We start from the raw sequence: 20139 nt of genomic DNA on the forward strand, positions 1-20139 counted from the left end.
AAAAGGAAGATTTTGACAGAGACAGACATAGGGAGAACAACGTGGAAATACAAGGTAAAGGTCAGCCAAGAAACCCCTGAGGCTACTAGAAGCTAGCAAAGAAGTCAGGAACAGATTCTCCTTTACAGCTCTGAAAAGAAAAACTCTGTGGATTGCTTAATTTCAGACTTTCCAGTCTCCAGAACTGTGAGACAATGCATTTCTGTTTTGTGGTACTCTGTGGTATTAGGAAACGAAGACATGGGCTAAACTGCTTTAAATTATCAACAGGGTAGTAAGCGCTGTGACTTTTAAAACCTCTTTTGCAATGTTCATTTAAAATTGCATTGACTCACCTTCAACAGCCCTTCTCTTGCCGGATCAGAGGTTCTTATTGCATCTTCCGTGGACCACCAGGATTCCTTTATGTAAACAGCCACAACTAGAGGGGAAGCCAAGAGAGGATAATGTGCACACAGCAAACTGGCCAACAGATGGGCAGCTTCACAGCACAGAGCCACTGACAAGGTGCAAAGGGAAGATGATTTGTGGGGAAAGCAGGTGATATTTTTAGAGCTGAATTTACTGACCAAAAAAGAGCGACCACTCTCACATGAAGAGGACTTCATAGATGTTTCAGAGGTGGGCTGTTGTTGATGCCAAAACAGGACACATCGCAATGTTTGGGGGCGCAGCAGGGTACACACCAATACTGACAAATCCAATGAGTAAGAATTACTTTTTTTTTTTTGAGTCAGAGTCTCGCTCTGTTGCCCAGGCTGGAGTGCAGTGGTGCAATCTTGGCTCACTGCAACCTCTGCCTCCCAGGGTCAAGCAATTGATCTGCTACAGCCTCCCACATAGCTGGGATTACAGACATGCACCACTACGCCCCGCTAATTTTTGTATTTTTAGTAGAGATGGGGTTTCACCATGTTGGCCAGGCTGGTCTTGAACTCTTGACCTTGTGATCCACCTGCTTTGGTCTCCCAAAGTGCTGGGATTATAGGCGTGAGCCACTGCACCTGGTCAATTGTTGTATTTTTAGTAGAAACAAGGTTTCACCATGTTGGCCAGGCTGGTCTCGAACTTCTGACCTCAAGTAATCCACCTGCCTCGGCCTCCCAAAGCGCTGGGATTCCAGGCATGAGCCACCACGCCTGGCCAATTCTTTTCATGTTAAAAACACTTATCAAAGTCCAACCACGTGCCACAGCCCAGAATTTCCCCAATTAAGCAAAATTCAACATGGGCTAAGGTCGTTAAACAAACTGCCTTAATATCTGTGTATTGAGCCATCACTGTGGCGCTGGGTTAGGTGCTGCCCTCTTTTACATGAGTTTCTTTCCTTCTCACCATGACACTGTTACCAGCATTTTTCTAAGGAGGATGACTGAAGTTCTGCGAGGTGAAATGACTTGCAGGCAGCCAGCTAGAAGGGACTGAGGTGGGGTGCAGCCCTAGGCCAGTGGACTCCTAAGTCAGTGCTCCTTCTAAGAGGCTGGAGATGGGTCCAGTGTTAAGAATGGGGTGAATCACATGGGGTGGAGGAGGTGTCTTTGGATGAGAAAGTCCTGGGGCTAAGATTTACAGGAGAAGGGCAGGGACATCTCCCCTCCTCCCCCGTCCCCTACCCCAAGCATCCCCAAGGCCTGCTGACTCTGCCTCAGAAGCAGCCCTGGCACCATTCCAAGGGTAGACATGGGCCCTGCTGCTCAGCAGAGGAGACCTGAACACGACTTCAACTTCACTAAGCCCCACACTCCTTATCTTAGTTGCCCAAACCGATCACCCCAGGTGGCTGGGGAGTTCCTATGAGGATCCATACTGAAATGCCCAGCATGGGGCCTGGCACATGGGAAGTGCTCAGAGTCTACTCATCAATGAGTTGATTTCTCCTCCTCCCCTCATGCTGCCATCACCATGTTCCATCAGTTCCTCCCGCTGCCTCATACCAAAATCTATCCTCCTGGTTCCAGCCCCAGATCCCAGCTGGGTGAGGCCACCACCATCTCCACTGACGGCTGAGACAGCCCATCACCCAGTCCCCATCTCATTCTCCCCTGACAATCCATCCCTACTGAGTGGTCGCTCTAAATCCCATCATGGTCTCCGCCCCTTGTCTCCACTTGGCAACCTTCCTTTCCTTGCTTAAAAACTACATTTTTTTCTTTTTTAATTTTTTTCCATTTTAAATTTTTTTGGGTACATAGTAAATATATATATGGGATATATATATGGAATACCTGAGATGTTTTGATACAGTCATGCAATGCATAATAATGGAGTATCGGCTGGGCACTTACGTCCGTAATTCTAGCACTTTGAAAGGAAGAGGTGGGCGGATTGCTTGAGCCCAGGAGTTTAAGACCAGCCTGAGCAACATGGCAAAACCCCATCTCTGTGAAAAATACCAAAGAATTAGTTGGGTGTGGTAGTGCATGCCTGTCATCCCAAATACTTAAGAGGCTGAGCTTGGAGGATCACTTGAGCCCTGGAGGTTAAGGCTGCAGTGAGTCATGGTTGTACCACTGCACTCCAGCCTGGGCAACAGAGTGAGATTCTGTCTCAAAAAAAAAAAAAAAAAAGACAAAAAAATGGTGTATCTGTCCCCTCAAGCATTACATCCTTTGTGTCACAAACAATCTGATTCTATTCTTTCAGTTATTTTAAAATGTACAAGAATCACATTTTAAACACCAAAGTTACTTTGGTTGTTTTCTGGTGTCTTTTTTATACCCCTTTGATCATTATTTTTATATCTGCTTCTCAAGCCCAGTATCTGAGCCTGAGGGTTCCAGAAGCCACAGAATTAGAAAAGAGGCCTCTTCCCAGTTAGACCTTTTTAGATGGAGATTTTTGTAGGAAAATGTGATGGAGTAGAAAACAAAAGAAGTTGAACATTTCACATAAGCCTCGAGATTTTAAAACAAATGCGGACCACTCGGGGGCAGCTGCCGCAGCCTTTCTCTCTATTCCTCTCTGATACTGGAGGAACTTTAGTAGAAAACTCTGTGAAGACCAAGCTACAGTGGTGTGATTGTTAATAGCGAGTGTCAACTTGATTGGATTGAGGGATACAGAGCATCAGTCCTGGGTATGTCTGTGAGGATGTCACTAACAAAAGAGATTAACATTTGAGTCGGGGGCTGGGGAACGCAGATCCACCCTTAATCTGGTGGGCACAATCTAATCAGCTTCCAGCAAATATAAAGCAGGCAGAAAAACATGAAAAGGAGAGAAGCGCCTAGCTTCCCAGCCTACATCTTTCTCCCATGCGGGATGCTTCCTGCCTTCAAACATGGGACTCCAAGTTCTTCAGTTTTGGGACTCGGGCTGATTCTCCTTGCTCCTCAGCTTGCAGACAGCCTATTGTGGGACCTTGTGATCATGTAAGTTAATACTTAATTAAGTCCCCTTTATATATATCTTTACATATACATAAATGTATATATATAAATAATAAACTCACATGTATATATAGAACAGAACTAATAGGAGATATATATCTAAGAGAACCCTGACTAATACAAGTGGCATTAGCCAGGTATTAAACATTAACTCTGCATAGCCAGCTCCTCCTCCCCAGAGACCAACAGCATGTAACCCACCTTGTCAGTTTCACATGGGTGAATTATATCATCTCTGACAATGGTTCCAGAATTGATAGAGCCAGCTGGGAGCAAAGAGCCAATTAAATGCTTGACATCTGCCTTCATTTATTCAACTCAATTCACTTCCAAAATGGCCTACTAGAACTTCCAGGAGCTTTACAAGCCATAAGGATTTATTTTCCTGCTTAACAAGGTGAAGCAACAAAAGCTGTTGAATTTACTAATACGCTGTATTCCTGTAATACAGATGTTCAATTTGCTAATACAGTTTCAAACAAGAAATGTGTTATGACTTGGTGCTTATGTGGTACCTTGCAAGTTTCACGGTGCACTGCGGAGCATTAATTAGTCACACAAGTTGTCACAAATAAGATAGAACTGTTGTTTTTTTCAAAACTCATGCTAAACTGCTAAGTATACATAACAATGAAACTGAAGTCCAATCACATATAACAGTTAAAAACTGCCCTCAAAACCAACTCTTGGAAAATAGGATCAGCCTTCTGGAGAGAAGCAGCTTTTGATCAGTGAAGTATAATACCTCATCCAGAGAACACAGGAGAGAGACATGGTGAGGCAGCCCTTGGAGAGACGCTGTCCCCAGCTCAGCAAGGACAAATGATGGCTCCTGGGATGCTGACAGGTGCCACAAAGCCAGCCTCAGGGCATCACTGCTGAGACCCTGCAGCCAGCAACCTCCAAGGGTTACAACTGGAAGTCACAACATCCTTGTTTTTAAAAAGGGTCCTGATCAGTCATCTCCACTAAGGATTGAGAAGAGCCTGGACACCTACAGAGGGATGCACTGTGCTGAGAGCCATCAGGAGAGCATTGTGAAGAGCCAGCCTTACCACGCCAATTTAATTTCCCTGTCCCCGAGTGACAGGTGACATGGACCACAGGAAGATGTCAGTAGTGGATTTTATTCTATGACACTCCAAGGTCTCCCAAACAAGTTAAGACAGTGAGGTCCCTAAGGCTAATTCCTAGAGGCCTGGATTCACCCCGCGCTCCACCTGATCCACTGAATTTAACTCTCCATGGCTGAGTTCCCTACTGTGTGACGGGTGCTGTCCTGGGCCCCAGGAGCTGATGATTAAGCTGACATCTTTGTCCCTTGGAGTTGGGAGCCCACAGAGAAGGAGAGCATTAAATAAGCTATTCCTGTACAGGGCAGTGAGTGATCAGTACTAGAATCGAGTTTCACAGGGACCAAGTGGAGGAGGTTGACTCTGCGGAAGGGAATTGGGAAATCATCCCCAGAAGCTCCACCGACTCTGCATCACTGGGTGAGGTTTCGACAGACAGAGACAGTGGGGAGGGCTGATGCATGCAACCTGTGAGCAGAGGCACAACGCCCGGTAAGACCCGGGCCATGTTTCAGGGCATCCTAAGTGGCAGGGGGAGCCGGGTGAGGTCTAAATATGGGAGAGACTGGGCTGCAAACAAAATCTCAGCAAAACATCAGCTTCATCCACTCAAAAGTCTCTAGCTAATGTCAGCACCAGTGGGGAGTAAGATGACTCGAGGCATTTTAGAAATGGCTCTACATACTGTCCATGGCATAGGAAAAAGAATTGGGACCTCAGAGCCAGACAGGGCTCAAATTCTGGCATCTCCAGTTACCAGTTGCATGATCTAAACCCAGCCCCTCCCCAGCTTTGATTTACCCACTTGTCAAATGGAGGCCACAAAATCCTCTTCTATTGTTATAATGCAAGGTAGGTGAGAGAGTTCATCTCACCAAACTGCTCTTCCTTTGGTGTCTGAAGCATTCCAGTAATTTCTAGAAAGTTCCTCCACCTGCTTCAAACATTGCTCTGGGATTACAATTAAGTATAAAAAAGCTGTGTAATATTTTCTTTGTCAATGAGACAACAGAAAGTGTTCTGTAACACTCCATTTCTCCCTGGGAGATCCCTGTCTAAACTATCTTTCTGCTCCGGTTTGCACAGAAATGTCTGTCTTTCACAGCTTGAGATCTGCCCGTTCAATGGGTATTTCACACCACATTTCCTCAACCATACCCTTGTCTATCAGGGAATTAAGCTGACCACAGCGTTCCTTGCTCCACCCTCTCAACGTCGTGGGCACACATCAGCTACGGATTCACACAGAGGACCTCCGGCAAGATTTTTCAAACTTTGTGTCTTGCCTAAGACTTCTTAAAGAAGCCAAACCCTTTTTATATGATTTCTTAAGTCTATAAGTAATCAAAGCAATCCTTTTGAAAAAGTTAGAGTGACCTTTTCACGGTACAGGTCTGAGAGACCTGGTTGTCTGTCACCTGTCACCTTGGATGGATGGGCTGTGGCAGCTAAAAGTGATGCCATAAGAAGGATTTTGAGGACTTAGGCAAATTCAGCAAGGAGGAATCTACTCAAGGAATTAAACTACACCCTGGCTTAAGAAACTTACACCTGGGCCTGGCGAGGTGGCTCATGCCTGTAGTCAAAGCACTTTGAGAGGCCGAGGCAGGTGGATCTCGAGGTCAAGAGATCAAGACCATCCTGGCTAACATGGTAAAACCCCATTTCTACTAAAAATACAAAAATTAGCTGGGCGTGGTGGCATGCGCCTATAGTCCCAGCTACTCAGGAGGCTGAGGCAGGAGAATCATTTGAACCCAGGAAGTGGAGGTTGCAGTGATCCTAGATCACGCCACTGCACTCCAGCCTGGTGACAGAGCGACACTAAGTCTAAAAAAAAAAAAAAAGAAAAATAAACTTGCAATTTAAAGGAAGACACAGAATCAAGTTACATCAGACCCAGCCTGTGTGCTGTGATGTAGTAGTGACGTCCAGCAGGGGACGGTCGAGCATGAGGTTGAGCTTGCCATCCCTTTCCACCTGCTTCAGCACAGAGATCAGCAGGAGGTATCAAAGCAGTGCACAGACCCGCCAGAGGTCATAAGTCTGCAGCACGTGTTGCTTATCCAACCCACATGTAGAGCAGCTATCATGTGCAAAAGACGTATTACATCCAATCAAGGAATTAAACCAGACCCTGGCTTAAGAAACTTACAGTTTAGAAGAAGACACAGAATAGAGTCAAATCAGACCCAGGCTATGTGCTGTGGGAGGGCTGGAAGGAGAAGAAGGTCACTTGGACTGAGAGACAAGAGAGTCTCCAGTGGCAACTGACCTAACCAGGTGGGAAGAATGAGACAGGCTGAAGTAAGGGGAGAAGGCCCTGCCAGGTGAGGGAGGTCACAGGGCTGTAGAGATGTGACAGGCAAGGACAGGAGATGCAGTCTACCAGAGCCACAGGCATTCAGAGTGATGAGGAGGCAGGAGGAGGCCGGTCAGGAAGGCTCTGAGGGCCAAACTCTGGACAGCCACTAGGCTTCAGAAAAAGATAGCAACATGAACCAGTTACTGTTTTAAAATAATAGTGTTGACCACCACAGCACGACCAAGCACTCATCAAGCACCTGGTACAATGCCAAGGCACATGCAGTATCTCATTTTTTGGCCTTTATTATTTTTAATTGACATATTATAATTTCACATATTTATGGGGTACATGTGATATTTTGATACATGTACACGATATGTAATGATCAAATCAGGGTAATTAGCATATTCATCCCTTCAAACATTTATTTAGGACATTGAATGTGCTGGAGACATTCAAAATCCACTCTTCTAGCTATTTGAAAAACATAATCAATTGTTGTTAACTGGAGTCACCCTGCAGTGCTATAGAACCCTGGAATGTATTTTTCCTATCGACCTGCACTTTGCATCATTAGCTAGTCCCTCCCTCTCATCCCCCAACATGCTTCCCTGCATCTAGTAACCACTATTCTACTCTCTACTTGTATGAGCTCAACTATTTTAGCTTCTGCAGATGAGTGAGAACATGTGGTACTTGTCTTTCTGTTTTCCCTTTTTTCATATTTTGACATAGTGTCCTCCAAGCTCCTCCATATTGCTGCAAATTACAGAATTTTGTTCTTTATGTCTAAATAGTATTCCATTGTATATACATTTTCTTTATCCATTCATCTGCTGATAGACACTTAAGATGATTCCATATCTTGGCTATTGAGAATAGTGCTACAGTAAACACGGGAGTGCAAATATTTCTTCAACATACTGATTTTATTTCCTTTGGATATGTACCCAGAAGTGGGATTGGTGGACCATACAGTAGTTCTGTTTTTAGATTTTCAAGGAGCCCCCATACTGTTCTCCATAACGGCTGTGCTACTTTACATTCTCACCAGTAACATATAAACATTCCCCTTTCTCCACAAACTCACAGCATATGTTACTTTTTGTCTTTTTCACACTAGCTGTTCTAACTAAGGTGAGGTGATAGCTCACCATGGCTTTGATTTGTATTTCACTGATAATTTGCCATGTTGGGCATTTTTTCACATACCTATTGGCCATTTGTATGTCTTCTCTTAAGAGATTTGTAGACCAGCCTGGCTATCATGGTGAAACCCCATCTTTAAAAAAAAAAAAAAAAAGAGAGAGAGAGATTTGTATTCCATTCATTTGCCCATTTTCTAATCGGATTATCTGTTTTTTCATTGTTGAATTGTTTGAGTCCCTTGTATATTCTGGATGTTAATCCCTTGTCTGATGAATAGTTTGCAAATATTTTCTTTGATTTTGCAAGTTGTCTCTTTACTCTGTTGATTGTTTATTTTGCTGTGTAGAAGATTTTTAGTTCATTATTATCTCACTTGTCCTATTTTGATTTTGTTGCCTGTGCTTTTGAGATCTACTCCATAAAACATCTGCTCAATGTCCTGAAGCATTTACCATTTGACTTCCTCCTTTCCCATTTAGATGACCTTTATTCCTCTCTCTTGACTAGTTGCTATAGCTAGGTCTTCTAGTATCTTTGAACCAAAGTGTTCAAAGTGGGCATCTTTATCCTACTCCAGATCTTAGAGGTAAAGCTTTCAAAATTTCCATGTTCAGTATGATGTTGGCTAAAAGTTTGTCATATATGACATTTATTGTGTAGAGGTAGGTTCCCATTATACCTAACTTGAGAGCTGTATCATGAGACGATGTTGAATTTCTTCAAATGTTTTTTCTGTGTCTATTGAAGTGCTAATACAGTTTTTGTCTTTGATTCCACTAATGTATCACATTTATTGACGGTATGTTGAACCATCTTTGCATCTAGGAGATGAACCCCACTTGATCATGGTGAACAATCTTTGTAATGCAATGTTGAATTGGTTTGCTAGTATTTTGTTGAGAACATGTGCAACTATGTTCATCAGGGATATTGGCCTATAGTTTTCCTTTTTTGTTGTTGTGTCCTTGCCTAGTTATAGTATCAGGGTAATTCTGGACTCACAGAATGAGTTTGGAAAATTTTCCACCTCTTTAATTTCCTGAAAGAGTTTGAGAATTGGTGTTAGTTATTCTTTAAATGTTTCGTAGAATTCAGGAGTGAAGCCATCAGGTCCTGGGCTCTTCTTTAATGACATTTTATTACTAATTCAATCTCATTACTCACAATTGGTCTCTTCAAGTTTTCCCATTTTTCTTTGATTCAAACTTTGTAGGTTCTATGTGTCCAGAAATATATCTATTTCTGCTAGCTTTTCAAATTTGTTGTCAAGTTGTTGGTAATATTCTCTAAAGAACCTGTGTATTTCTGTGATATCAGTTGTAATTGTCCCTTTCCATTTCTGATTTATTTGGGTATTTTTTCTTTTTGTCGTGGTTAGCCTAGCTAATTGTTTGTCAATTTGGCTTATCTGTTCAAAAAACTAACTTGTATTTGTTGATCTTTTGTATTTTATATAGTCTCTATTTATTTTATTTCTGCTCTACTCTTTATTATTTTTTCCCTCTACTTATTTTGGGTTTGTTTTGTTCTTGCTTTTCTAGTTCCTTGAAATGCATTGTTAGGTTATTTGAAACCTTTCCACTTTTTTGATGTAAGTGTTTATTGATATAAACTTCCCTCTTAGAACTGCTTTTGCTGTCTCCCACAGGTTTTTTGGTATGTTGTGTTTCTATTTTCATTTGTTTCAATAAACTTTTAAATTTCCTTCATAGTTTCTTCATTAACTCCTTGGTCATTCAGGAGCATGATGCTTCATTTCCATGTATTTACACTATCTCTAACGTTCCTCTTATTGATTTCCAGGTTTATTCCACTGTGGTCAGAAAAGATACTTAATATGATTTCAATTCTTTTAAATTTGTTTAGACTTTTTTGTGGCCTAACATGTGGTCTATGCTGGAGAATGTTCCATTGCTGATTAAAAGAATGTGTATTCTGCAGCTTTGGATAAAATGTTCTGTAAATATCTGTTAGATCCATTTGGTCTAAAGTGTCATTTAAATCTAATGTTTCTTTGTTGATTTTCTGTCTAAATGATCTGTCCAGTGCTGAGAGTTTGGTGTTGAAGCCTCCACCTATTATTGTATTAGAGTATATATCTCCCTTTATATCTAATAATATTTGCTTTATATATCTGGGTGTTCTGGTGTTGGGTGAATATATATTTATTATTGTTACATCCTACTGCTGAGTTAACCTCTTTATCGTTATATAACTTTCTTAAGCTCTTTCCTACCATCTTTAAATTAAAGTCTGTTTTATCTTAGCATAACTATTCCTGCTTGCTTTTCTTTTGTTTGCATAAAATATCTTGAAATTTCAACTCTACACTTTCAGTCTATATGTGTCTTTACAGGTAAAGTGAGTTTCTTGTAGGTACCATATAGTGGGGTCATGTTTTTTACTCATTAAGCCAGACTATATATTTCACATAGAGAATTTAATCTGTTCACATTCAAGGTTATTATTGATAGGTAAGGACTTATTCCTGTCATCTTGTTGTTTCCTGGTTGTTTTGTATATAATTGTTCATTTCTTCCTCTCTTACTTTTTATAATTGTAGTTTGATGGTTTACCATAGTGATAAGATTTGAATATTTTGTCTTTCTCTTTTGTGAATCTGTTCTCCCAGTGAGTTTTATATTTTTGTGTGTTCTCATGATAGTGATTATCATCTTTTTGCCTCCAGATGTGGGACTCTTTGAGCATTTTTCGTAATGGCAGTCTAGTGTGACATTACAAAGTTTTGCTTGTCTGGAAAAGACTTTATTTCTCTCTTATTTCTGAAGTATTCTTGCTGGCAATTTTCTTTTTCTTTCAGCATTTTGAATATATTATTCCATTCTCTCCTGACCTATAAGGTTTCCGTGGACAACTCTCTGTTAGCCTAATGAGGATTCCATCACATATGACTTGATGTTTTTCTCTTGCTGTTTTGGAATTATCTCTTTGTCTTTGACTTTTGATAATCTGGCTATAACATGCCTCAGAGAGGAACTTTAGTGGTTGAATCTATTTGGCGATCATTGTGCTTTCTGAATCTGGATGTCCATATCACTCCCCAGACTTGGGAGACTTTAGGTTTTCTATCCCTTTTCCCTTCTCTTCTCCCAGAACTCTCCTAATATGAATATTTGTTCTCTTACTTATGTGTCATAAGTCTTGTAGGCTTTCATCACTCTTTTTCATTCTTATTTCCTTTTTTTTTCCTCTGACTGGGTAATTTCAGATGACTTATCTTCAAGTTCAGAGATTTCTTCTTCTGCTTGATCAAGTCTGCTGCTGAAGCTCTCTACGATATTTTTTATTTCATTCACTACATTCTTCAGTGGCAATATTTATGTTTGGTCCTTTTTAATGATTTATATCTCTGTTGAATTTCTCATTCATATTGTGAATTGTTTTCCTGATTTTGTTGAATTACATTGTATTTTATTTTATCTTTTTTAGTTTCCTTAAGAGCATTATTTTGAATTCCCTTTCTGGTAATTCACTAATTTTCCCTTTCATTGGTGTCTGTTACTATAGAGTTATTGTGTTCCTTTGGTGAAATCAAATTTCCTTCCTTTTTCACATGTCTTATATTCCTATGTCAACGTCTGTGTGTCTGATGGAAGAATCGCTTCTTTCAAACTTTCTGCAGTAGATTTTGTAGAGAAAGACTTTCACCTGCAGTTGCATTTTAACATGCCAGTTGGGAAGAGTATGGTGACTCTTTCCAGATAGGCACAGTGTTCTAGTCTCCATGTAGCTTATTTATTTGTGCTCAATATCAGGAATAACTGTGGGTGCCACAGTGGGCTAGGCTGTAGAAGTTTGTGTCAGCAGCAGCAGTGGTATAGGTTGCTAATGTCCTCAGTGTCAAGGGCTTCTGGGGTCCTCCTATGCTTATCTTCCCTACAGTAGGGAGACTCAGCCAAGGGGATCCCTTCTCATGTCAGGTCTGACAAGGCCTACAAGTAGCTGCACTGGTGCTAGGTTCCAGATCCCGGTGCTCAGAGTAGCTGTGGGGCCAACATCCTAGGCTCAGGGTCCCATGAACCTATTTTGTCACCCAGGTCTTGGGGTGTAGATTCACGTTCTACGGCAGGGTAGGTTGAAGGTTGCCCACAAAGCCAGGATCTGTGAGTCTGAGACATCTTCTAGCAGCTCAGGCCCACAAGGTTGCATTGTAGCTGTGATTCTACCCACAGGAGGCGGGGCACAGAACTGTCCCAACTCCAAGGAAGAAAAGGTGCTGTAAGGTTTGGGCCTGCGGAGCCAGGTACAGCTGCAACTTGGGAACCTGAGCCAATAGAGTTCAGTAACAACTTGGATCCCTCAGGATAACACACCATGCAATAGTGACTCTAGACACTGGGATAGTAAGGCTCACCAGTATTCCAGACCAAGCACAGGAGCAACAAGTACCCCAGAATGGTGGAACACAGCTGTCTTCTGGGCTCTGGGGGATAGGCAGCAAAGCCATAACTCTACTCCTCAAGGAGATGGATGTCTCAGCAGCTCAGACTCTAGGGATCTCGTTCAGCTTTGGGAAAGCTAGGTATGAGAGTTATTTGGCCAGGAGAGCAGGGTGTCTGAGCTCAGTCACTGCTCTGTTTCTCTGGGGCATGGGATACTACATCAGCTCAGCCCTGGATTGTGTAGCTGCTCAGCTTAGCCAAAGCTCTAATCCCCCATGGGACAATGTACCACTTTAGCTTAGGTCTGGGGGGGTGTGACTGTTCTGGATGGCCCAGGCACCACGAACCCGGGTGGATCTCACTGGCTCCAAAGCCTCTGTTCTAAGCAGTATGCCCCATATGAAGAATAGACAAAAGATAAGATGGCAGAGCTAGGCCAAACCCAGGCAGAGGCTAGCAGAAAGAGAAAGGAAAAGGATAGACGAGGAGAGGATAAACCAAGGCACTGTGCTGACAAAGGAGAGGCCAGCCAGGGAAGATCTTAACAGAAGGAAAGCCTCATGCCTCTGTACCTTGTTTGACACTCAGAAACAAGGAAGGGACTTGCCATTTACTCTGCAAAACTTTACTACGTACCAGGCACTGTTGTTAGCACAAGGGATCCAGGACAGAGATGTGGGGACACTCACAGGCTACCTGGCCATGACCACACACTGTGACAAGCACACTAAGATGTAAGAAGCAACCAGAAATGCACACAGGGGCTGTCTGAGAGAGCTGGAGTCAGAGTACCAAGATCAAGCCTGAGCCAGAAAGATGGTGGTCAACTAGGGGACCAGTTCCTGACAGTGAAGGCTCTGGAGGTCAGGCAGACGTATCAGGCTTCATAAAAAGTCAGTAGATAGGTCTAGGCGAGGCATGATCAGAGTATTTTAAAAAGAGAACAACTGGGCACTTTGGGAGGCAAAGGCAGGCGGACCACTCCTGAGGTCAGGAGTTTGAGACCAGCCTGGCCCACATAGCCCCAGAGAAGGAAATCCCATCTTTACAAAGACACAAAAATGAGCCAGGCGTGGTGATGCACACCTGTAATCCCAGCTACTTGGGAGGCTGAGGCAAGAGAATCACTTGAGCCTGGGAGGTGGAGGTTGCAGTCAAGCGAGATCACACCATTGCACTCCAGCCTGGGTAACAAAGCAAAACTCCATCTCGTAAATACAAAAATAATTTAAAAAGAGAACAATTTGTCATATTGAGATGGGAGGAATTAGTCCTTTCAAAATTTAAAAAAAAATTATTTAAACCAAAGGGTCATACTCTGTGTAACACTTTAATGGTGGATACATGTCATTATTCATTTGTCCAAACCCATACAACACCAGAATGAACCCTAATGTAAACGATGGGCTCTGGGTGATAATGATGTGGCAATGTAGGTTCATCAATTGCAACAAATGTCCCAGTCTGGTGGGAGATGCTGACCACTGAGGAGGCTCTGCATATGTGGGGAAAGGGAGCATATAGGACATCTCAGTACCTTCCTGAGTCTGAAACTGTGAAACCTAAAGCTGTGACCCTAAAACTGCTCTAAAAAGATAGTACTAAAAGGAAAAAAAAAGAAAAAAGAAAAAAAGTTCACACTGACTGAGGGTGGAGCTTGAATTAGGATGGGGGCAAGGCTAGATAGACAGAAGACAATGGGAGGCCGTGGGATACAGCCAGAAAGTGAGGTGGGCTGCAGCAATCATGCTGACCGGCATGGAGGTACTGGGGAAGAGAGTCGGGCTGGGAGTTGGACTTGTTCACAGCAGAAAGAAGAGGGTAGCAGCGAGGGCAGCCAGCCCTCAAGCTTCAGCAGAAGGATGCAGGTGCCTTAACCAGGAGGAAGCAAAGAGGAGGAGGGTGCGAGCTGCAGTTTCCAAATGCCTGATAGAGATGGCAAAGTGAGCCTGGCCAGCAGGCAGCTGGACACATAGCCAGGAGCTGAGAAGAGAGAGAGAGGAAGGGTCCCATGTCCCATGCCATCACAGACAAAAAGGAGGGACCCATTCCACTCACACACATTTTAACCCCTCAAACTACCTGTAAATTGTTCATGTCTGGCCCCTAATCTGGAAGGGCTTCCAGTGCCCCTTCCTGCCCCCTTTTGCTCCCCCACCCATCACTCTCCTGGAGTCTAAGTCGCCACTGCCCCGTTACAAATCCAAGAAATATGTAGTTCCACCAAAAAAGAACATGCTTAAACCAAAGTGACAGGCCATCTCCCCAAAAGCAAAACACACGTAGGAAAAAAAATGCTGAAAAGTTCTGGCAGAGGACAGCACACAAACACATTCCAAGGCATTGCACGACTTTTATGCAACATTGACCCAACTGGCCAATAATAAAAAGGGAGGGGAAAATATGCGAGTCAACATAGCAACTGTCACATCGCATTACTCAGGCTACCCCTTCCATACAGATGTCTTCCTTAAAGACAACCACTTCCCCAGATGCCCCATGAACTTGGGCGCCTCTTTGCCACAGAGAAGGAAACATCTGGTTTGCAGTAGATTTGCGTCAGCCTCCCTGTGTTCCGCAGGCCTTTCTTGCCTTAAGCAATTTTGTTTTCATGAGTCTAGATTTTAACTAGAGGAAGATGGATCGAGGTGGGGTGCCTGGATCTGGAGGTACAGCTGAACTGCAAGGTTTTGGAAACAAAAAAACCCAAGGTAAAGCTAATACATCTAGGAAGGGAGTCTTAAAATCACCCCCTGGACCAAGGCAGGCTTGGCACATTTCTTAGGTTTGGAGGAAGCAAAGAGAGATACAGACAGCCCCCTAGCTGTGGTGGCAAAACCTCCAGTGTGCCTCCCAGAGGCAACTCACCCCCACCACACCAAGCCCAAGCCTCCGTCCTTGACACTCAAAATATTTTCCATGGAGCTTCCCTGTTTTCCAAATACCATTAGTCCCTTGGTAAGAATGTGGGATGCTGTTTTCCCCTATGTTTAAATCCAACTCACTGTAAGTGCCATAAAGGGGGAAATCCCAAACTCTAGCCAACATGGCCTTCCAAAACATTTTGCTGTCCTTGTGAATAGCCAGCCCTTCAATCGACACCCTGTTAAGTTCCTGGGAAAACAAATCTCTCTGTTCCTAGCATGGGGCTCCTTTAGGTTGCATGAGAAGTGGCTTGGATCACTACTCAACCTGGGGGCCACCTAACACTGGCCAAACATCCATAGCCACATGGGCACCATAGCTGCACAGAGATGCAGGTATTTCAATGGAGCCTGAGTATCTGGCCAGAGCACTTTCCCCCCAAACTGTCAAACTTACTCAGGTGGGGCACTGCCAATGTGGAGCGTGGGATTTGACCAGCCTTGGACTGATGTTTCCCTTTGCCTGATCCAGAAGGAAAGCACAGACTAAAACATAAAGATGCTATGTCCACATGCTCACGGCAGGCATGTTTACAGGGTGCCTGCTAACCAGGTGGTCCCTGAAGCAGGCTCTGGGAAATCTCCACTCTGCATCCTTTGTGTTCATCAGTATGCGGGGCCGTCACACTTCAAAGCCAGAAAAAATGCAATCACTGCTCCACATGCCAAAACACAGACTTCACTAGGTCAGCGAGCCTCTCGCCCACTCCCACCACCCCAGTTGTTTTGTGGTTTTTGTTTGTTTGTTTTTTCACTAGATATACACAAACTGCCCTCATCCTGCTAGTCAGCACTGCACTGAACCCCTCTATCTCACCAGAGGGCCCAGCCTCTCGCTTCAAGGCCCACCAGCAGGGACGTGGTGCTGCTTTAGCTGGGCCCCCTTCTGGGAGTCCAAAATTCACAACCCCCATCTGCTTCCAGCCGTCCGTCCTTGACCCATCTCCAAAATCTGGGTAGCCCTCCCAGCAGACAGGAGCAGCCCAGACAGGACCTCCTGGCCCCGAGGAAGTTCCCCGAAGCACCTAAGGCACAGCCTCCGGACCACCACCTGCCCCCCACCCCTGCACAGCCCAGAGAGGGTCTGGCAACAGCCCCACCATGTTACAACCTCCCCGCCCAGCACAGCCACTCAGAAGGCAGCTACACAGAGGCTCTGGTTTCAGCTGAATATTTGCCTTGGCCCCTGCTGTCCCTGCAGGCTATAATGGGCACGCATTTCCAGGAAAAAATCATCATTTTTTGATTCCCTGCTTGTTTTTCTCTGGGTGCACATGATGTGCAATCACCAAAAACTGTAAATCAATTAGCAGCCATTTGAAGGGTGAGTGCTATGCTTGGTCACAAAACGTTCTGAGAGTTGGCTGGAGGGATAGATGTTCTAATCAGGGAAGTCAACAACTGCAAACACTATTGCTTCAGCCTTTCTTCTCCCTCAGTGCCTTGATTTCTGCTTCTCAGCCCAGCCGCCGCCCCATCCCACATCTCCCCCATGCAGAGACCTAACTAATATTTAGCAAATACCCTCTAGGGATGCTGGCTACCCAAAAGAGCCCAGAAGATCTAAATGGCAGGACCTCTTCCTTTAGAGAGGTTATACTCTACTGAAGAAGGTCAACCACAGGCAATGACCGGGCGAGGAATCGCGACTGGTGATAACTGCAAGGTGCTATGTATGCCCCACAATGCAGACACCTACAGCACAGGTCCCCACCCAGGTGGAGGATCCAGGTCAGGACCCCTCCTCTAGCTACCAAATCTTACTTCCCCCTGCTTTTGCTGTTCCACAGACCCTTCAGATGGGAACTCAGCTCGACCTTACCCTATGCTTTTTCTCCTAGATAACCGAGCATGGTTGGCACCACCACTAAGCCATGCTGAAACCTTCCTCACCATTGCTTTCTTCAACCTGTTCCCCCTGCCAGGCAAGCCCCCAGCATCTCTGCCCAGGTTACCAGGAGCCTCCCCAAGATTCACTGGCATGTCCTTCCTTCTATCCATCCTTTCTTCTAATCAAGGCAGGGCATTTTGCCAGCATGGTGAAACCCCATCTCTACTAAAAATACAAAAACTAGTCAGGTGTGGTGGCACATGCCTGCAGTCCCAGAAATGAGGCTGAGGCAGGAGAATCACTTGAACTCGGGAGGTGGAGGTTGCAGTGAGCCAAGATCATGTCACTGCATTCCGGCCTGGGCAACAGCAAGACTGTCTCAAAAAACAAAAAGAGAGAAAATGCATGCCTTCAAATGACACAAACTATACAGCCAAAAGAAAGAGCTAATATAACTGTGTGAAAAAACCCACTCTAAACACAATGAAATAATAGACCCAAGTAAAATATAACCAGAAAACACAGGCATAAATCTTCACGACCTTGGATTAAGTAATGGTTTTTTAGGTATGACAACAAAAGCAAAAGCAACAAGAAAAAAGCAGATAAAGTGGACATCATAAAAATTAAAAATATTTGTGCTTCAAATGATACCACCAAGAAAGTGAAAAGGCAACCCAAAGCATGGGAGAAAAATTTTGCAAATCACGTATCTATCAAAGAATTTGTACCCAGAATATATAAATAAAGACTAAATTTTAAATCTCATCACAACTCAACACTAAAAAGACAAATAACCCGATTTTAAAATAGCAAAAATTAGAAATAGTTCTTTTTTTTTTTTTTGAGATAGAGTCTCAAAGAAGGTAGAAAAATCAGAATCCTCAAACATTGTTGAAGGAAATACAAAATGCTGCAGCGGCTTTGGAAAACAGTACAGCAGGTCCTCAAAAGGTTAAACACAGCTACCATATGATTCAACCATTAATCCCACTCCTGGGTTCCCAAAAGAAATGAGAATGTGGCCGGGTACGTTGGCTCACACCTGTAATCCCAGCACTTTGGGAGGCCAAGGCAGACCACAAGGTCAGGAGTTTGAAACAAGCCTGACCAACATGGTGAAATCCTGGCTCTACTAAAAATACAAAAAAAGTAGCCGGGCATGGTGGCATGCACCTGTGATCTCAGCTACTCGGGAGGCTGAGGCAGGAGAATTGCCTGAACCCGGCAGGCAGAGGTTGCAGTGAGGGGAGATGGCGCCACTGCACTCCAGCTCGGGCAGCAGCAGGAGACTCCGTCTCAAAAAAAGAAAAAAAAAAAAGTGTTAGTCAAGCTCTAAAGGCATATTGGCAGGAAGCAAAAACATTTTCCTCAAAATACTAAAAATTAAAACCCAAAAGATCATCGTTTTTCTCCTTCTGAAATTGAGCCGCACGTCCTTAAAATCATCTTGGAAAACACTGGACCTAATGACTTCAACACCCTTTCAAACCATGAGTTTCTGGACCCCTGCGTTCTTTCCCTACAGTGAAATGGCCCTAGTTTCCTCGAGCATTGCTCAAAAGGTTTTGAGTCCTCTCATCTATCATCCCCGCTACTCTCCAGGGATAAGTGCTGTTTGCTTCAGTTGCAGCCTGAGCAGCACCAAAGAAAACTCAGCTATAATTGAGCTGGACCTATCCTCCCATTCGCGCCATATCATGCCTGCCTTAAGGCTGAACTAATGAGAGCTACTGTCACTTTACCCAGAGGGCTTTGAGACACATCCCTTCCGGCCCAACCCTGATCAATTGGGGCTTTTGGATGGACGGCATGACATTTATAAAAGGAGACAGTTTGGATCAGCATAAGGAAGAACTTTCTGACGATTAGTAAGAATCCAAGAAGAAGCCAGGTGCAGGGGCTCACACCTGTAATCCCAGCACTTTGGGAAGCCGAGGGGGTGGATCACTTGAGGTCAGAAGTTCAAGACCAGCCTGGCCAACATGGTAAAACCCTGCCTCTACTAAAAACACAAAAATTAGCTGGGTGTGATGGCACATGCCTGTAATTTCAGGTACTCGGGAGGCTGGTGCAGGAGAATCACTTGAACCTGGGAGGCGAAGGTTGCAGTGAGCTGAGATCGCACCACTGCACTCCGGCCTGGGTGACAAGAGTGAAACTCTGTCTCAAAAAAAAAGCATCCAAGAAGAGTAGTTTAAAAACAGACTAAGCTTGTCGCTGGGCAAGTCCCCAAGCAGAATCTGCCAGGGTGGTGATTCCAACTGCCAAACCTCCACCAGAAGCTCCACCAAACAGGCCCCCCAACTCTGAAATCCATGCTTCTCTAACACAACACGCAAAGACAGAGGAGGAACGAGCCAAGGTGCACTTCCTGGAGGAGACTGGGAGTCTTGCAGATTTCATGCCTGGGCTCTGCCCTGGGATGGTCCAATGCATCAGATTTCCCGCCATAAATCATTTCATTCTCACACCTGTCTTGTGAAGTAGGGAAGCTGTTCCCATTGTGCCAACAATAAAACTGATGCTCAAAGAGGTTAAATAACTTATCCCTCTGCCAATCAGTTGGCAGAGCCAGGATTCCAAGTCAGTTCCATCTGGCACCAAAATTCACATTCATCCTATTACGCTGCGCCGGACACAGGAAGAAACGGAGAAGCTGAAGGTCATCATCTGATGTCAATCTGGAAGGCTAGGAGGAGTGGTTTTGATTTTACACCGAAGATCAGAAAAAGGCCACAAGTTTTTTGATGAGAAAAGTTTTTTCATCTTTGTAAACATTTGAGATCCATTAATAGCAAATGAGAATAACAAAACAAGGGGAAATGAAGTAACAAATAAGGAGGCATAAGTGAAAGCTGGAGCCCTTGGCAGGCACAGAAGCAACCTAGGAAAGGAGGTTCCTGGCAGCCTTCAGCCATGTCCCGTAAAAGGACATAAACCAGCCTCTGTCCAGAGAAGCATCCAGAAAGAGCACCCCAGGAGCCACGGGGACAAGGGCACCTGCTTCTCAGCCCTGATCTATGGAAAGTGCTGTCACAGTTTCTTAAAGGGGAAACGTG

At 44.2% G+C, this 20139-nt stretch overlaps 1 protein-coding gene across 2 annotated transcripts in view; it reads right to left on the reverse strand.

The window, feature by feature from the left end:
- FAM169B (family with sequence similarity 169 member B) overlaps positions 1 to 20139 on the reverse strand; it is an 87171-nt gene that overhangs the window by 30733 nt on the left and 36299 nt on the right. For both annotated transcript variants that reach the window (XM_017518425.2, XM_017518419.2), the window contains exon 4: positions 336 to 421. In XM_017518425.2, coding sequence (XP_017373914.1) covers positions 336 to 421 — 86 coding nt within the window. The remainder of the gene's footprint in view (positions 1 to 335; positions 422 to 20139) is intronic.

This window comes from Cebus imitator, unplaced genomic scaffold (assembly GCF_001604975.1).
Source record: "Cebus imitator isolate Cc_AM_T3 unplaced genomic scaffold, Cebus_imitator-1.0 Scaffold19, whole genome shotgun sequence".
Lineage (NCBI taxonomy): Eukaryota > Metazoa > Chordata > Mammalia > Primates > Cebidae > Cebus > Cebus imitator.